The 18,270-nt window shown below is 46.1% G+C and overlaps 1 protein-coding gene across 1 annotated transcript in view; it reads right to left on the bottom strand.

The window, feature by feature from the left end:
- Window positions 1-15,056, bottom strand: part of PRSS54 (serine protease 54) — a 64,999-nt gene extending 49,943 nt beyond the window's left edge. The window contains exons 1-5 of the mRNA XM_029610694.1: window positions 15,006-15,056; window positions 4,684-4,855; window positions 4,374-4,435; window positions 2,993-3,472; window positions 1,746-1,873 (exon numbers count right to left, since the gene is read on the bottom strand). Of these exons, the coding sequence (XP_029466554.1) occupies window positions 1,746-1,873; window positions 2,993-3,472; window positions 4,374-4,435; window positions 4,684-4,855; window positions 15,006-15,054 (891 nt within the window). The 5' untranslated portion in view covers window positions 15,055-15,056. The remainder of the gene's footprint in view (window positions 1-1,745; window positions 1,874-2,992; window positions 3,473-4,373; window positions 4,436-4,683; window positions 4,856-15,005) is intronic.
- Between the last annotated feature and the right edge of the window lie 3,214 nt (window positions 15,057-18,270).

Genomic DNA, 18,270 nt, shown 5'->3' with positions numbered 1-18,270 from the left:
GGGGTGGAAGAGAATTGGAACCAAAAAGTTACCAATAGGAGCCCTGACCTCAGCAATCAGAGTAACAGATAAGTATGAAAACAAATAGGTGTGAAAGCTTGCTGGGCAGACTGGATGGGCCGTTTGGTCTTCTTCTGCCGCCGTCACTTCTATGTTTCTATTTATTACAGCATGCTCGTCTGAAGATTGCCTTCTTTTTGAAATCCTCACCGCAAATTTCTGTATGGCGAAACAAAGTGGTTGAATTGGCTGTCTGGAATGTATTACATTTGCCTTAAAGAGCAAACGAACAATATGAAGCTACATGGGAAAAGTTTTGGAAATGGCACACTGAGAATTAGAATATTAGACTTCCACTATATAGCGAGACTAATTTGTTTTAAAAATAATGTATTATTCTTCTTGTTTCTCTATGCAGTGTGATTTATTTATTTTTATTTATTTAAGAGTTTTTATATACCGTCATTAAGTTATTCACCATCATAACGGTTTACAATAGGGCACCTATATACAAAATGGGTCGTACATTACATAGGTGGTGCCATTAGTATTCGGTAACAAAAAGGCATTTATTTGTGGGGATTGAGTGTTTCATAGCAATGTGATCTATGTAAACATCTTTGTTTGGTATACTTTCTAGTTATATTCCTTTTTGTATAAGACAATATAATGTTCTCCCATGTCCTCTATCTGCTGGAAAATAGTTTGGTTTGGTTTTTTTTAAAGACATTTTTAAACCTCTATCATATCCCCACGTTATCTCTTCTCCAAGATGAAAAGCCCTAACATGTTTAGCCTTTGTTCATAAGAGAGCCGATCCATCCCCATAATCACTGTTGCCCTTCTCTGTACTTTTTCTGGTTCTGCTCTATCTTTTTTTGAGACGCTGCAACCAGAATTGTGCACAATACTCGAGGTGTGGCTGCACCATGAATCAAATCAGAGGCATTATTATAATCATGTTATAATATTTTCTTGAGGACACTGGTATATATTTTCCTTGATCCTGCTTTATAAACTTTTTCTGAAGTCCAAGGAAATTGAATTATCTTTTCCTGGGTTTTCCTTCCCAGCAACTGTACCTTTCTGACATTGGAATTGCCATATGGTATAGCTTCTCTAAGGGGCAGATTTTAAAATGTACGCCCGATTTTATAACATGCGCGTGCAGCCGCGCACATGTTATAAAATCAGGGGTCGGCGCCCGCATGGGGGTGCATACTAGTGCACCTTGCACGCACCAAGCCCTCGGGGAGACCAGCTGGCTTTCCCCCTTCCCTCCAAGGCCGCACCAAAATCAGAGCAGCCTCGGAGGGAACTTTCCTTTCCCCCCCACCTTCCCCTCCCTTCCCCTACCTGTCCCGTCCCCAGCCCGAAAAAAACCCCCCCGTACTTTTATCTTACAAGTTACACCTGCCAACTGCTGGCGCGTGATCCCCCGGCACAGCCACTGTGCCAGAGTCCTCGGCCATGCCACCCGCCACACCCCCAGACCGCCCCACCATGTCCCCGGACCGTCCACCCTGCCCCCATCCTGCCCCATCCCGCCCCCTGCCCGCCCATTCAGAAAAGCCCTGGGACTTACACGCGTCCCGGGTCTTTACGCACGTTGCCAGGCCTTTTGAAAATAGGCCCGGCATGCATAACCCCCTTACGCATGTAAATCCTCCTGGATTTATGTGCGTAGATCTTTGAAAATCTGCTCCTAAGTCCTTAAGTCTGGAGATCACTAGAACATTACTTACCACTGATCCTGTTATGTTGTCCACATCCCTATGACTGCAACACTCCTTTGCCACTGTTCTTCTCAGCGGGCATGGATCAATATCCACCACCGACAGATTCTGCCAGATGCTCATGGCTGGGCTAATTTCTGTCTGAGTCAGGTAAATAACCATAAGAAGCTTTCAGTTCAACCATACTCTTAAAGTGCGAGATACAGTTTCTGAGTGGGTAGGATATGATAGTTCTAACTTCTTCTTGAGTTAATGAAACTACCAGGGGAATCTCACTTATAGCGTTCTGGTATTTTACACCAGACAGGAGAAAGAACATCCCTGATATATATAATAACATCCAATCATTAAAAACTTACAAAATTATTAAAAATTCTCTAAACATCTCACACACCAGTCACCTCCCTGACCAATTTCTCTCTCATACACAGATACACTAGTCACTTCCTTGACCAACTTCTCTCACACACACATACACACACACACACACACCAGTCACATCCCTGACCAATCTCTCTTTCTCTCTCTCACACACACACACTAGTCATCTCCCTAACCAATCTCTCTTCCTCTCACACATACCAGTCACCTCCCTGATCAATCTCTCTCACACACACACACCAGTCATCTCCCTGACCAATCTCTCTCTCAAATATACACCAGTTACCACCTTGACCAATCTCTCTCGCACACACATACCAGTCACCTCCCTGACTAGTCTCTTGCTCTCACATATGCTTTTTCTCTCTTACACACACAGTCTCAATCACACACATTCTCTCACTCACTTACACACATGCTGGTTTACTCGCTCTGTCTCACTCACCCCCACCCTCAGCACACATGGCAGCTACAGCACAAGGCAGCCGGTATTCTGCTATTAAAGCAGAGTCTTGACAGGCTGGGAACTGCAGCAGGAGTGACTCCCCCCAGCCCCGCAGCAGTAAGAAGGCAGCACTCAATTGTTTGCCTGTGCTGCGATCATCACAGTGCAGAGCAGAGGGGCAGTCAGCTGAGAATGTGGCCACGAGGATTTCCTGCTGTACGGCTCTTTGTTTCTTTTTTCCCACTGATTTTTTCAACCTGTTTTTTGTTCATTATAATAAACACTGATAAATTCCCAGGAAAAATAAAATAAAAATGGAAAACAAAGATCTCCAAATACAGTACATATCTAAGGTGACTTTTGTTTTATAGCTGCAGCAGCTGTAAGACAGAAAAATGCATTTCCTGTTTTTGAAGCTATAACTCCCTACCCTCAGAAATGTGTCTTCTCCCTGAGACCTGGCAGTTCTTCAGTGATGCTGCTGTCACACTCCTACCAGGGAAGCAGACAGGCTGAACATGGTCAGTAAAGTTGATGGCTGTGATAGTCTTCAGGATGGCGATGTTATGGTCCATCATGAATTCATCAAAGTCCTTGTGGATTATAATAGTGTCAATCAGATACTGGTAATGTTGGTCCTCCATTTCCGTTTCTGCTTTTGGGTCAGTTAGACCCACCACAGCCACAGCCTGCTTCCTAAAGTAAAAGAGAAAACATTGGAAATTAATACAAGGAATTGAAGAGAATGGAAATCTACACCACTGTACTCCAGTCCATCTCTGTGGAGGAGTAGAATGATAATTTAGAAGGAGGGAATGGAAAAAGTTCAATGAAAGACACCTGAAATACAGGATTTTGGAGATAATGAAATCCAGGTGAATCACATAGGTCGTGTTCTCAATCTCACATGCTGCATCATCTCAAGCATCCTTGGTTGATAGGGACTGGCCTGATGGCTCAATGGTAGTGCCAGGCAGGAGACTGAGGTTCGATGCCTAAGCCCAGCCTTTGCTTCTCAGGCTGGCCAGTGCTGGGATGCTGCAGAATTAGAATTAGAGGAGGGAAAATGGTCCATATTCTAAGTTTGGGACTTGGCCAAACAACCCCAGGTTTTTAATTTCCCTCCCCTCATAGCACTAACTAGGGACTAACCATGGTGGTGAGCAGGTCTAAAGCTATTTGGGTAAACATACCCAGCTACCTTTAAACCTAATCAGGTTTGTTTGGTTTTTTGTGGGGGGGAGGGGGGTTCCTGCTAAATATCCTGAACAGTTAGCCAGGAAAATCTACTTTGCTAACTTCCCACTCCCTGTGCTGCCTAATAACCATCTCATAGCAGTGACACCTAATGATCATACCCAGAGTGGATGCACAGAGAGAGGTGGGCCTCTGTCTCCTGATTGAAGAATAGCCACTGCAATTATTGAGCTAGCTAGAAGTGGGAAGGTGGGGGAAAGAAGAGACCTCATGTAGCTGTAAATGAAGGCTCATGGCGGCTGAAGCGCTAGCAGAAGCCCATTCTAGTTGATCCAGAAGCCCAAAGGAATAGAAGATAACTGCTGAGTTAAAAAAATATAAATTATCATTGGTTGGTGAGCATCTGGTTTACATTGCAGTTTAGATTTACCAGATGACTTCATGCACCTCAGAATACGCTGTTACCTTCCCTTGCAAGTAATATGGGGTTTCCAGTTCATTTTTTCCAACTGAACAGAATTCCATACCCAAAGCACACTGTCAAGATCCCCAGAGCTATCAGTCTTGTGAATATCATTAGATGTCTAATGATTCTCAGTTTGAGGCTGCAGTACTTCTGTTTGGCTTGCAGAGCTCTTTAGGAGGGCACTGATCAAGGGCTGACAACATTTTTGTCCTTCAGTCCCAAAGGGGAGAGGCAGGCAATCTGGTCCATATACCCCAATGAACTCCAATCTGGAAAACTCATTTCCCTTTGATCTACACATAGTGCCCTAGCACGATATTCTAAATCCGAGACAGGGTGGCTCAGTTTGAGCACAAGTTAATATCAGATGCAGCCAAGCAAGATATGAATTGTCCCATGTCAGTTCTCTTGAAAACAGAGTGGAAAACTGTTATGAAAAAGAGAAGCTTGACACTTGCCTGTCTTGAAAACTGGATGCTATGCTCACAATCCAGTGTTTGCTTATGATAGAGCCAGTTACCAGGTGGGTGCCGTTTAGGTCTTGCAGGGATACCAGCCAGGGGAATCCACTCAGTGACATGTTTTCCTTACTGGCATTGTTGGGTATGGAGCCATTAAAGATGCCACAGCCTGAAAGAAAAAGCTTTCATTTTGTCACAATGTTTACTGAGAAGTATCTCTTTTTCTCACAGGACAAGCAGGATGGTAGTCCTCACATATGGGTGACATCACAGGATGGAGCCCAATCACAGAAACTTTGATAGAAGTTTTCCATGATTGGGCTCTATCCTGTGATGTCACCCATATGTGAGGACTAACATCCTGCTGTCCTGTGAGAACACCTGTTACAGGTAAGCAACACTTGCTATATTACTTTTACCTGCCTACACCAAATCCTGAGATTCTGCATGCAGGAACACGCTGAGAAGCACATACTATATAGTTCTGAAGAACCTGATTCTTTGCACACTAATTAGAAATATGCAATATTATGGCAGATAAGGACCATACATCCTGTTGCAAAGCAGTTGGTCCTACTTGATCTTAGGCTTTTCTTTGCCTATTTGCAGCTAAGAATCTGTGCTTATCCCATGCTTTTTTTTATTATTATTATTTATATTCTGCTTTTCAACACTTCAAAGCAGATTACATGCAAGTCCTGGAGGCATTTCCCAATGCCCAAGGGGCTTACATTCTAACAGGCCGATACAGTACAGTGCGCTCCTCTGACTTAATATCATGGCCATATTAAGTCGGAGGTTTCAAAAGTTAAAAATGAATTAAATAAATTAAAAAATTTAAATCGGCCCGCGGCTCGCGGGTTGAAAACTGGATGCTCAATTTTGCCGGCATCCGGTTTCCAAACCCGTGGCTGTCAGCAGGTTTGAGAACCGATGCCGGCAAAATTGAGCGTCGCCTGTCAAACTCGCTGACAGCCACCGCTCCTGTCAAAAAAGAGGCACTAGGGACACACTAGTGTCCCTAGCGCCTTTTTTTACCGTGGGCCCTAATTTGAATAATTTATTTTAGTGAATCGCGTACACAGGAGAGGGGCACTCGCCTGCTCTCCCGCAAACTTTACTGTATCAGCCTGAGGCAATGGAGGGTAGAGTGACTTGCCCAAGGACACATGGTTCTCAGATTCTTGCCTCCACCACTTTCCCTGGAAGGCAGTTCCATGCAGCCATCACCCTGTGAAGTCATATTTTCTGAGGTTCTTCAGCCTACTCACTTGGAGCCTTATGTCAAGGCTGCTTGTTCTAGAACATCCTACTAGAAAAAGTTTGCTTCTTGGGTGCTACTTATACCTTTGGGGTATTTGAATGTCTCCATCACATCCCCCTTTCTCTCCTCTTTTATGGGAAATGCATATAAAAGGGGTAATTTTTTAAAGGATTTACTGGCATAAAACTGTATTTTACATGCGTAAATGCACTTTACTCATGTAAGTGGGCTTTTGAAAATTGCTGCAAAATATGCTATTGAAGTGTCCATAGGCTTGGCTGCATAGGGAGAGGGATGGTTGGCAGAAAAAGGGAGGTGATAGTGCCCCTGTAATGGTCCCTGGTGAGACCCCACTTGGAATACTGTGTACAATTCTGGAGCCTTCACCTTCAAAAGGATATAAACAGGATGGAGTCAGTCCAGCATGTGCTACTAAAATGGGCAGTGGTCTTCATTCTAAAGCATATGAGGATAGACTTAAAGATCTAAACATGTATACCCTAGAGGGAAAGTGAGATAGCGGAGGTATGATAGAGATCTAAACATGTATACCCTAGAGGGAAAGTGAGATAGCGGAGGTATGATAGAGACATTTAAATATCGTAAAGGTTCAATAATCACAAACAACAAATGACAGGTTCAAAGGAAACATTTTTCATATATTGACACCCTCTAAAATACAGCATCAGATTCACGAGCTCTACGATACAGTCTATCATCTCTTGCCCCGCTATGGGCTGCAAATGGTGTCAGATAACATGCGCTTAATATTTTCATTCATTTGTTGGTTTTATTAAAGAACCTAATCTAAATACCAATATAATATATAATAATGTATCCCAAGAGTATTTTATTAGAAAACCGTTAGCAGCTTAAAACCTCTTCAATTAATCCACAAAAATTTTTAACTAAACAGAAAAATACTTAGCTGAGACAATGTAATCATGTAAAACGCTGTTTAAGATACATGAATACCCGAATCACCGACCCAGGCCCATGTTTCGGCATAACGATGCCTTCATCAGGGGAATGTTTTATTTGCTCTGCCCCAAAGGACATATAAAGATGGCCACCGGCTCATGTAAAACACTGTTATCTTACACAGCGTTTTACATGATTGTCTCAGCTAAGTGTTTTTCTGTTTATTAAAATGAATGAATGAAAATATTAAGCACATGTTATCTGACACTGTTTGCAGCCCATAGCGTGGCAAGAGACAGTAGACTGTATTGTAGAGCTCGTGAATCTGATGCTGTATTATAGAGGGTGTCAATATATGAAAAAGTTTTCAGATGATGTATTGGAATTTTTCATGAAGGAAAGAATTTATTGTACTTTGAACCTGTCATTTGTTGCTTGTAATTATTGTGACTGAGGTTCTGCTCTTTTTTGGATTTGAGTATTTCAAAGGTTTCCGTGCACAGAAGGTGAGCATTTTTCAATGGAAAGGAGGCTTTAGAATGAGGGGTCTTGAGATGAGGTTGGGTAGACTCAGGAGTAATCTTAGGAAATATTTCTTTACAGAATGAGTGGTGGATGTGTGGAACAGCTTCCCAGTGGAAGTGGTGGAGACAAAAACAATATCTGAATTCAAGAAAGCATGGGATAAATACAGGTGATCTCTAAATAAGTCATGAGAAATATAAAGCTAAATTAATTGGACAGATGGGCAGACTGGTGGGCTATACAGTCTTTTTCTGCCATCATGTTTCTATGTTATACATGTGTAAGTTCATTTTATGCAGGTAAATGGCTTTTGAAAATTGCTATGATAGTATGTTACTGTTGTGTTCAGTGGTCCATGGGGCAGGTATGCAGACTGCCACACTTACCTCCAGGCCCAAGCCCACCCTCTGAAGCCGAGGAAGACCCCAAAATAGATGCGCAGCAGCTTGCCTCCGACACCACTTCTTCTCCCAGATCCTTCCTAAGGTATGCATGTGTCTGACTTTGCTCCTCTTATAGGGCCCATGACGGGAAAATGCCAACGGTGCCCAATGATGACATCACCAACAAAGGACTATAAAAGACCACCTCAGCAGCTTCTCCTTGCCTCGGCAATAGGTTGACAACAGTTAAGTAGAGCAAGTTGCCTCAGCATTCCAGGTCTTTGTCCCTGAGTTCTTGGTTTTGCGCCTGAGTTCCTGGTCCTGGTCTTGCTCCTGAATTCCTGGTCCTGGTCTTCATCTTGCAGTCAGTCTCAGTTCTTCAGTGTCTTCTCCTGCCTACCTGTGCTGCTCCTCGCCTCCCTATCTGTCCTGCCTTCCCTCAAGACAGAGCTCTAGTTTGACTATGGCTTTGACATTCATAGTCATGCCTGGATTTCGCATGCCACTGATCACCGCCTGACTCACGACCACACCTGAACTCAGCCTGTCCACTGTCCACCTTCTGACTGTAACCAGTTTATCCTAGACCCTGGCCTCTCCACAGACCTCCAGTTCGCCTGCAGAGGCCCCCCACCTAAGACCTGATGGCCCCAGCTCCCGAGGGCTCAACCTAAGGGGAACGATATAGGTGATATAGGTGAAGCTCCACTTGGACCGCTGCCACAGCCAGCTCCACCAGCCAATGATGGGGACCTGCAGGTAACGCCAACTCCCCCTTGGCCCAAGGGTCCACACCCGCAACAGTTACATGACACATTTAGTTCCTTTGAAAATTACATCCTTAGATTTTTAAGTCTAATCTCATATGGCTTTTGGTGCATCATATTAAGTTGCCAAAAGCAAGTATAGGGTCTTATCATACAAATTGTATTTTTCTCCTACTGTTATTTATTTTATTTTATTTTACTTCATTCATTATTATTTTTATAGTCTATTTTAATTTTAGTTATATTTTTAGTCTTATTTTATGATTCGGTTTATTTTTATACCATTGTAAACCGTTTTCGTCAATTTTATATTGTTAAAAGACGGTATAGAAATGTCTTAAATAAATAAATTTGGTAGCCCTTCTCTGGAGTGTTTCCAGACCATCTATATCCTTTTGGAGGTATAGCTTCCTGAAATAGGCACAATATTCCAGATGAAAGTTCAGCGGTGACCTACTCAGAGGCATTATCTGATTACTGCCTTCTTTTCTATTGCTTATGCCTGACTTATGCACTAGCATTCTACATAAGAAATGCTATACTGGGTCAGACCAAAGGTTTACCAAGACCAGCATTGATAATGGCCAATCCAGGGCATAAGTACCCAGTAGGATCCCAAACAATAGATCCAATCTTTCTTGCTCATAACCAGAGATAAGCAGTGGCTTTCCCAAGTTTACATGACCAGTAATAGTGTATGGACATTTCCTCAAGGAACTTGTCTAAACCCTTTTTAAATCCATCTGCAATAACTGCTTTCACCACATTTTCTGACAGCAAATTCTATAGTTTGTGTGCTGAATGACTGTTACGGCTATGGCTGCTGTGCAACCGCCTCACCACCAGGGGTCCCTCTAGAGCTGGCTCTCCTGACAGGCCCAGTCCATCTCCCTTGTTCACTCTATGTTCTGGTCTTCCCTTTATAACCCTGCCTGGCAGTTCCCTCGGTGCTTCGGCATCGAGCTCGCCTAGGCTCCCTGCTCTAGCCTTCCTTGCTTGCCTTGCGCTGTGTGTTCCTTCGGGCCTTCTATCCTTGCTTGCCTTGCGCTGTGTGTGCCTTCGGGCCTTCTACCCTGCTTTGCCTTGTCTTGCGCTGTGTGTGCCTTCGGGCCTTCTACCCTGCTTTGCCTTGTCTTGCGCTGTGGGTGCCTTCGGGCCTTCTACCCTGCTTTGCCTTGCCTTGCGCTGTGTGTGCCTTTGGGCCTTCTACCCTGCTTGCCTTGCGCTGTGTAGGTCTTCGGGCCCTTTGCTCTGCCGTGTGTGTGTGTGTGTGTGAGGCCTTCGGGCCCTCTGCCCTGAGTCTGTGTGTGGCCTACGGGCTCTCTGCCCTTACGTGTGTGTGTGTGAGGCCTTCGGGCTCTCAGCCCTGTGTCCGTGTGTGGCCTACGGGCCCTCTGCCCTGCCGTGTGTGTGTGTGTGGCCTTCGGGCCCTCTGTCCTGTGTCCATGTGTGACCTATGGGCCCTCTGCCCTGCCGTGTGTGCGTGTGTGGCCTTCGGGCTCTCTGCTCTGCCGTACGTGTGTGTGTGTGGCCTTCGGGCTCTTTGCCTTACTACTAGGTACCCTGACCCAGCCTGGACTCTGACACTGTTTCCAGCCATCCCTGTCTCTCTCTACCTGGAGCCACCCTTCTGGGTGGTGTTCACAACACCAGAACACAGCCCGAGCGTAACAGTGACATACTTTTTACTATTTGTTTTAAATGTGCTACCTATTAACTTCATGGAGTGTTTCCTAGTAGTATTTGAAAGGGTAAATAACTATTCCCTTTTTACCCATTCCATCTCACTCATGATTTTATAGATATCTATCATATCTCCTCTCAGTTGTCTCTTATCCAGGCTAAAGAGCTCTAACCTGTTTAACCATTCCTCATAGGGGAGCTGTTCTATCTCCTATATCATTTTGTTCACTCTTCTCTGTAACTTTTCCAGTTCCACTATATCTTTTTTGAGATGGGGAAACCCGAGCTGCACACAATACTCTTTTATTTTCCATTCTTTCCTAATAATACCTAACATTCTATTTGCTTTTTTGACTGTTAAGAATTTCAAAGTATTGTCCACAATGATTCCAAGATCCTTTCCCTGGGCAGTGACAGCTAATATGAAACTCAGCATCATGTACCTATAATTTGGATTATTATTCTCTATTCTTCTTGAACTTTTCCAGATGAAATTTCATCCCACAATTCACTTGTGATCTAATAACCTTGAATAATTTTGTGTTATGTACGAATTTGATCACCTCACTCATTACTCCCTTTTCCAGATCATTTATAAATAGATTAAAAAGCACCAGTCCAAGTACAGATCCCATTTCCTTTCTCTCTTGAAATAAATGACATTCAGTCCTAGTCTTGATCTCCTATCCAATGACCAGTTATCAATCCACAACAGAATATCGCTTCCTATCCAAGGGCGGATTGCAGGAAAATATTAGCCCAGGGGATTTTTTCAAAACCGACCCACGGGGTATGTGATTCCCTCATGCACTTTCTCTGCAGCACGTGTGTCAATAGCTCCCTAAAGTACACCAAATCGACTCTGGAACCTGGTAGAATTAAGCCTAACTATTTCCAAAATAAATTTAACATTTTCCTAAATAACTCTGAAATAGAGAATACTCTAGACCAGCAGTGAGTATACAAAGCTGTAGACCCCGTTCCATCTATTCAAATCAGTTAACATACACACACCAATATCCTGGTCTGGCCAAACAAGCAGCTCATGAACTAGTGAAAATAATGAGACAACTACACTGCCAGCTAGTGTCAGAACTCAGTCACACAAACAAATTTATAGATTGCAGAGACTTTATATACACTGACACATACAGACTTTCTCAGACACACAGATAAACCCATACACAGAGTGTGTGTGTATGTGTGTCAGAAAGAGACACCCACACACATACTCTCCCTCTGACACAAAGTGTATGTATAGATATGTGTCGCTCTCTGTGTGACACAGACATACATTCTCTCTAACACACTACTCTTGTGCTGCTGCTTATGTGCTCATACATTGTGTGCCCCCAGCCCAGCACTACCGCATCATAGTTTAAAGTTCTTGCTTGCTGTCAGCCCTTCCTCATTCTGCAGCAGTCTCCTCCTTTTCCAATCCCACTCTGAGACTTGCTGTTTCCACAGCTAACTGCTCTTCTCACAGCTCAGTCTAGTCACCTCAGTCAGAAGCCTCCCCAACACTGCATAGGTCCTTCCTTCTGGCTCACTCTCTCCCTTCCTATGCCTGTAGCTTGCCTCCACTTCTCTGCCACCCTCCCATCATTCCAGTGTATTCCCATTGGGGTAGATTTTCAAAGGGGTACGCGAGTAAGATACGCGTGTACCCCCCAAAAACCTACCTCAAACCCCCCCTGCGCGCGCCGAGCCTATTTTGCATAGGCTCGGCGGCGCGCGCAAGCCCCGGGATGTGCGTAAGTCCCGCGGCTTGCATGGAGGGGCGTGTCGGGGGGCGTGCCGGGAGTGACGCTGCATTTCGGGGGCGTGTCGGGAGTGACGTGGCGTTTTGGGGGAGTGGTTCCGGCCCGGGGGTGTTCTGGGGGCGTGACAGTGGCCCCTGGACCAGCCTCCAGACCGGAACATGGAGCGCGGCAGCCGGCCTGGCGTGCGCAAAGTTACGCCTGCTTCAAGCAGGCGTAACTTTCGTGATAGAGGTGGGGGGGAGGTTTAGATAGGGCCGGGGGGGGGGGGTGGGTTAGGTAGGGGAAGGGAGGGGAAGGTGGGGGGAGGGCGAAGGAAAGTTCCCTCCGAGGCCGCTCCGATTTCGGAGCGGCCTTGGAGGGAACGGAATTGGAAGAAGGATCCATCTGAAGAAAATAGGATAAAACATAAGCATTGTCAAGGTAAGTGTAAAACATTGATAAGACAGGCGAAGAGAGAATTTGAAATGAAGTTGGCCGTAGAGTCAAAAACTCATAATAAAAACTTTTAAAAATATATCCAAAGCAAGAAACCTGTGAGGGAGTCGGTTGGACCATTAGATGACAGGTTTAAAGGGGCTGTTAGGGAAGATAAGGCCATTGCAGAAAGACTAAATGAATTCCTTGCCTCCGTGTTTAATAATGAGGATGTTGGGGAGATACCAGTTCCAGAGATGGTTTTCAGGGGAGATGACTCAGGCGAACTGAACGAAATCACTGTGAACCTGGAAGATGTAGTAGGCCAGATTGACAAACTAAAGAGTAGCAAATCACCTGGACCGGATGGTATGCATCCTAGGGTTCTGAAGGAACTAAAAAATGAAATTTCTGATCTATTAGTTAAAATTTGTAACGTATCATTAAAATCATCCATTGTACCTGAAGACTGGAGGGTGGCCAATGTAACCCCAATATTTAAAAAAGGCTTCAGGGGCGATCCGGGTAACTATAGACCAGTGAGCCTGACTTCAGTGCCGGGAAAAATAGTGGAAACTATTCTCAAGATCAAAATCGTAGAGCATATAGAAAGATATGATTTAATGGGACACAGTCAACATGGATTTACCCAAGGGAAGTCTTGCCTAACAAATCTGCTTCATTTTTTTGAAGGGGTTAATAAACATGTGGATAAAAACATGTGGACTTGATTCGATATGTATATCGAGAATGTCGGTATATAAAAAACCCTAAATAAAAATAAATAAAGGTGAACCGGTAGATGTAGTGTATTTGGATTTTCAGAAGGCGTTTGACAAAGTCCCTCATGAGAGGCTTCTACGAAAACTAAAAAGTCATGGGATAGGAGGCGATGTCCTTTCGTGGATTACAAACTGGTTAAAAGACAGGAAACAGAGAGGATTAAATGGTCAATTTTCTCAGTGGAAAAGGGTAAACAGTGGAGTGCCTCAGGGATCTGTACTTGGACCAGTGCTTTTCAATATATATATAAATGATCTGGAAAGGAATACGACGAGTGAGGTTATCAAATTTGCGGATGATACAAAATTATTCAGAGTAGTTAAATCACAAGCAGACTGTGATACATTACAGGAGGACCTTGCAAGACTGGAAGATTGGGCATCCAAATGGCAGATGAAATTTAATGTGAACAAGTGCAAGGTGTTGCATGTAGGGAAAAATAACCCTTGCTGTAGTTTCACAATGTTAGGTTCCATATTAGGAGCTACCACCCAGGAAAAAGATCTAGGCATCATAGTGGATAATACTTTAAAATCGTCGGCTCAGTGTGCTGCAGCAGTCAAAAAAGCAAATAGAATGTTAGGAATTATTAGGAAGGGAATTGTTAGTAGAACGGAAAATGTCATAATGCCTCTGTATCGCTCCATGGTGAGACCGCACCTTGAATACTGTGTACAATTCTGGTCGCCGCATCTCAAAAAATATATAGTTGCGATGGAGAAGGTACAGAGAAGGGCAACCAAAATGATAAAGGGGATGGAACAGCTCCCCTATGAGGAAAGGCTGAAGAGGTTAGGGCTGTTCAGCTTGGAGAAGAGACGGCTGAGGGGGGATATGATAGAGGTCTTTAAGATCATGAGAGGTCTTGAACGAGTAGATGTGACTCGGTTATTTACACTTTCGAATAATAGAAGGACTAGGGGGCACTCCATGAAGTTAACAAGTAGCACAGTTAAGACTAATCGGAAAAAATTATTTTTCACTCAACGCACAATAAAGCTCTGGAATTTGTTGCCAGAGGATGTGGTTAGTGCAGTTAGTGTAGCTGGGTTCAAAAAATGTTTGGATAAGTTCTTGGAGGAGAAGTCCATTAATGGCTATTAATCAATTATACTTAGGGAATAGCCACTGCTATTGCATCAGTAGCATGGGATCTTCTTAGTGTTTGGGTAATTGCCAGGTTCTTGTGGCCTCTGTTGGAAACAGGAAGCTGGGCTTGATGGACCTTTGGTCTGACCCAGCATGGCAATTTCTTATGTTCTTATGTTTTACCATAACGAGTGCACCATAATAAACCCCCATACAAACTACAGTAAACCCACCCAAAATTTCAAATAACTATCAAAGCCCCAAAGCCCTACTGCCCCTCCCCCACCCCAGTTCCCACCATATTACTCCCAAAGGACATAGATTCAAACTTGATATTTCCATGTCTAACGGGCCCAGCAGTCAACTATTTTCTTATATCCATTTATAATGTTAAGCAATATGCCACCTCATTGACCTTATATCATAATTAATAAGCTTCATGAATAAAAGAAAAGTGAATATAAGGATATCTATCCCTGATTTCCTCGGCCTTACAAATAATCAAGAAATATACTCCATACTGAATATGATGCTGTCAATTTCTTCATAGCAGCTAAATCTCACACTTATCCTAACAACGCCCTCTGCTAGGGCTCTGGGCAAGTTCCAATTTCTTACCAACACATCAGCTCTTCACAGCAGAACAATACCCCAGAAATGTACAGTACTGACGTACCAACACAGTTCCCAGCATGAGCCGTAGCGCCCCGGAATTAATTTTACTCACTGGCAGAAGCCTGCGAGATGCAGAGACAAAGCAGTAACCAACGTCTCATTGCTGCTGTCCTGGGAAAGGATAAAGTGGAGGGGAAAGGCAAAAAGAATGATAAAGTTAGAACAACCCTAAGCAAAGCTTGTGCAGCACTGTCATATTAGTAACAAACAGAAATATCAATTTATACTGCACCCACTCCATACCTGTCCCACATTATACATGAGTATGTCCAATTCTCAAAGGAATATCACACTACAATGTATCCATTCCAAACTAACCCATAATTATACATAGCTCTGTTCCATTGCTAGCATTTGTAGTTTGGATTGATATGTGATATGGAAATCAGAACTGATGTGGGATTATGCTAAAGATGTTGCGATCCTGCTCACGGCTCTCACCTTTTCTTCGGCCAGCCCGGCCCGACCTCTGACATCGTCTGGCCGGCACAGCAGGAGCCATGCCAGGATTTCCTGCAGCGGCAGGAGGCCGCCATCGTGCCGGCACGGCTGGAGCCACACCGGGGCTCTCTCTCACGGCTGGAGCCGTGCTGCGACTTCCTGCGCGGCCCGGAGGCCGCTGATACTCTCCCTGCACGGCCAGAGCCGCACTGCTGTTCCCAGTGGGCCAGGAGGCCACTGACAGCGTTCCATGCGGCCCAGAGGCCGCCAAAGTTACCTTGCCCCCTCCGGGGAAAAGGCCTGGATCCCGAGGTTCCGTTGCGGCAGGAGCCGCCGTCCACATCATCTCCTGGCAGGCCTGAGGCCTGGTCTTCAGCGGCAAGGAGCCGACTCCCACGTCGGGGCTTGCACTGCCCAGCTCCAGCTCCTCCTCTCACAGCAGGGCCGCTGTCCAGGGTCCTGCTGCTTCTCTTCCTGCCTTTCCTAAGGCACAGGGCCACCCCTCTCTGCACTTCTTGTAAGGCCAGTGAGGGAGTGGGCCCTGGATGATGTCACTTCCTGGATCCGCCTCTTCAGCCTACAAAAGGCTCCTCAGGTCAGTCCTTCCTCACCTTTGCAAAAAGTAAGTTCCCTCTAGGACTTCCTGCTCTCTACTCCTGCTGGGTGTTCCTGTTTCATCGTTGAAGCTTCTTCGTTATCTTGTTCCTGGTCTCTTCCTTGGACTTCCCTCGCCTCGTCTTCTGTTCCAAGTCTCGTCTTCGGCTCTTGCTGTTACGCTTGGGCTGAGTTCAGGGGTAGTGAACACCACCCAAAGGGGTGGCTCCAGGTGGAGAGAGACAGGGATGGCTGGAAACCGTGGCTGGGTCAGGGCAGACAGCAAGAAGCAGTGTCTGGGTCTAGGCTGGGTCAGGGCAGGCGGCAGAGCAAGGCAGGTCAGAAGGCCCGTAGGCCACACACACACAGACGGCCCGTAGGGCAGACACCGTAAGCGGGGCAAGGCAGGTCAGAAGGCCCGTAGGCCACACACCGTGAGCGGGGCAAGGCAGGCCAGAAGGCCCGTAGGCCACACCCACACAGAAGGCCCGTAGGCCACACACCTGTAAGCGGGGCAAGGCAGGTCAGAAGGCCCGTAGGCCACACACACACAGAAGGCCCGTAGGCCACACACCGTAAGCGGGGCAAGGCAGGTCAGTAGGCCCGTAGGCCACACACACACACAGAAAGCCCGTAGGACCGCATGCACAGTAAGCAAGGCAGGGCAGGGCAGAAGGTCCGAAGACCATACACAGCACAAGGTAGAAGGCCCGAAGGCCGCGCAGGGCAAGGCAAGACAAGACAAGGTAGAAGGCCCGAAGGCCGCGCAAGGCAAGGCAAGACCGAAGGCCCGAAGGCCACCAAGACTAGGCTAGACAAGACAAGGCAGAAGGCCCGAAGGCCGCGCAAGGCAAGGCAAGGTAAAAGGCCTGGAGGCCGCGCAAGGCAAGGCAAGGCAAGACAGAAGGCCCGAAGGCCGCGCAAGGCAAGGCAAGACAGAAGGCCCGAAGGCCGCGCAAGGCAAGGCAAGACAGAAGGCCCGAAGGCCGCGCAAGGCAAGACAGAAGGCCCGAAGGCCGCGCAAGGCAAGGCAAGACAGAAGGCCCGAAGGCCGCGCAAGGCAAGGCAAGGAAAGGCCCGAAGGCCACGCAAGGCAAGGCAAGACAGAAGGCCCGAAGGCCGCGCAAGGCAAGGCAAGACAGAAGGCCCGAAGGCCACGCAAGGCAAGGCAAGGAAAGGCCCGAAGGCCGCACAAGGCAAGGCAAGGAAAGGCCCGAAGGCCACGCAAGGCAAGGAAAGGAAAGGCCCGAAGGCCACGCAAGGCAAGGAAAGGCCCGAGGGCAAGGCAAGACAAGGTAGAAGGCCCGAAGGCCACGCAAGGCAGGCTAGAGCAGGGAGCCCAGGTGAGCTCGATGCCGAAGCACCGAGGCAACTGTCAGGCAGGGTTATAAGGGCACACCCAGAGCATAGAGTGGACAGAGGAGATGGACTGGGCCTGTCAGGAAAGCCAGCTCTAGAGGGACCCCTGGTGGTGAGGCGGTTGCACAGCAGCCACAGCCGTAACACTTGCCTGAAGTCTTCCTTCCATGGACAGGTCCCATTCTTCAGTATGGTCCGTGACCAGTCCAGCTGGACTGTGTAGGGCACCCGAGGGATCTGGCCCGCCTGCCCGTTCCTGTCCTTGGATTTCCATGGCTCTGATGCCTTCTTGTGTGGTCCGCGACTCAGCCCAGCTGGGCTGAGTAGGGTGCCAGTATGGACATTGTTTGCCTGGAAGTTCTGGACTTTTAACCATTGCTTTTAGTCTTGCCTTGCCTTGCCCTGCCTTGCCTTGCCTGTCCGTAGCTTGCCACGCCTGATGTCTTCATCTGCCTTGTCCTCTGTCCGGCCTGCTGCTTCCCGCCGCTCCCTAGCGGCAGTCCAAAAGGGCTTGGAACGGTCTGAGGACCATTCAGAGACCACCATTGCATTGGTGGTCTCAAGGAAGCGTGCAGGTCCGGTCGAGGCTCAGGGTAAGGACATTTCTCTGTAAGGGCACACATCTCTTGTCCTGGCGCTCCCTTCTATCTGCAGCGCAACAAAAGAGCTATGTTTTTTCTTATAAGGTTTGAGGAATATTGCTGCCTTTTGGGGTGGGGTAGAAATTGATATTTGTAATGTTGATTATTTTTTTATTAATTGTAATCCACTTTTAGTTACATGCATAAGGTAGGAAATTAAATAAATAAGATTGTGTACCTACTCCATGTTATTCCCATATTATACTCAAATATATGTTATAACATAAGAAATTACAACGAAGAAATAATGTGTGCCAGACAATTTACTGGTCAATATTATTT

Source organism: Rhinatrema bivittatum, chromosome 7, assembly GCF_901001135.1.
Source record: "Rhinatrema bivittatum chromosome 7, aRhiBiv1.1, whole genome shotgun sequence".
Lineage (NCBI taxonomy): Eukaryota > Metazoa > Chordata > Amphibia > Gymnophiona > Rhinatrematidae > Rhinatrema > Rhinatrema bivittatum.
The sequence above is the reverse complement of the archived record's forward strand: the minus strand, read 5'-3'. Positions and strand labels throughout refer to the sequence as shown.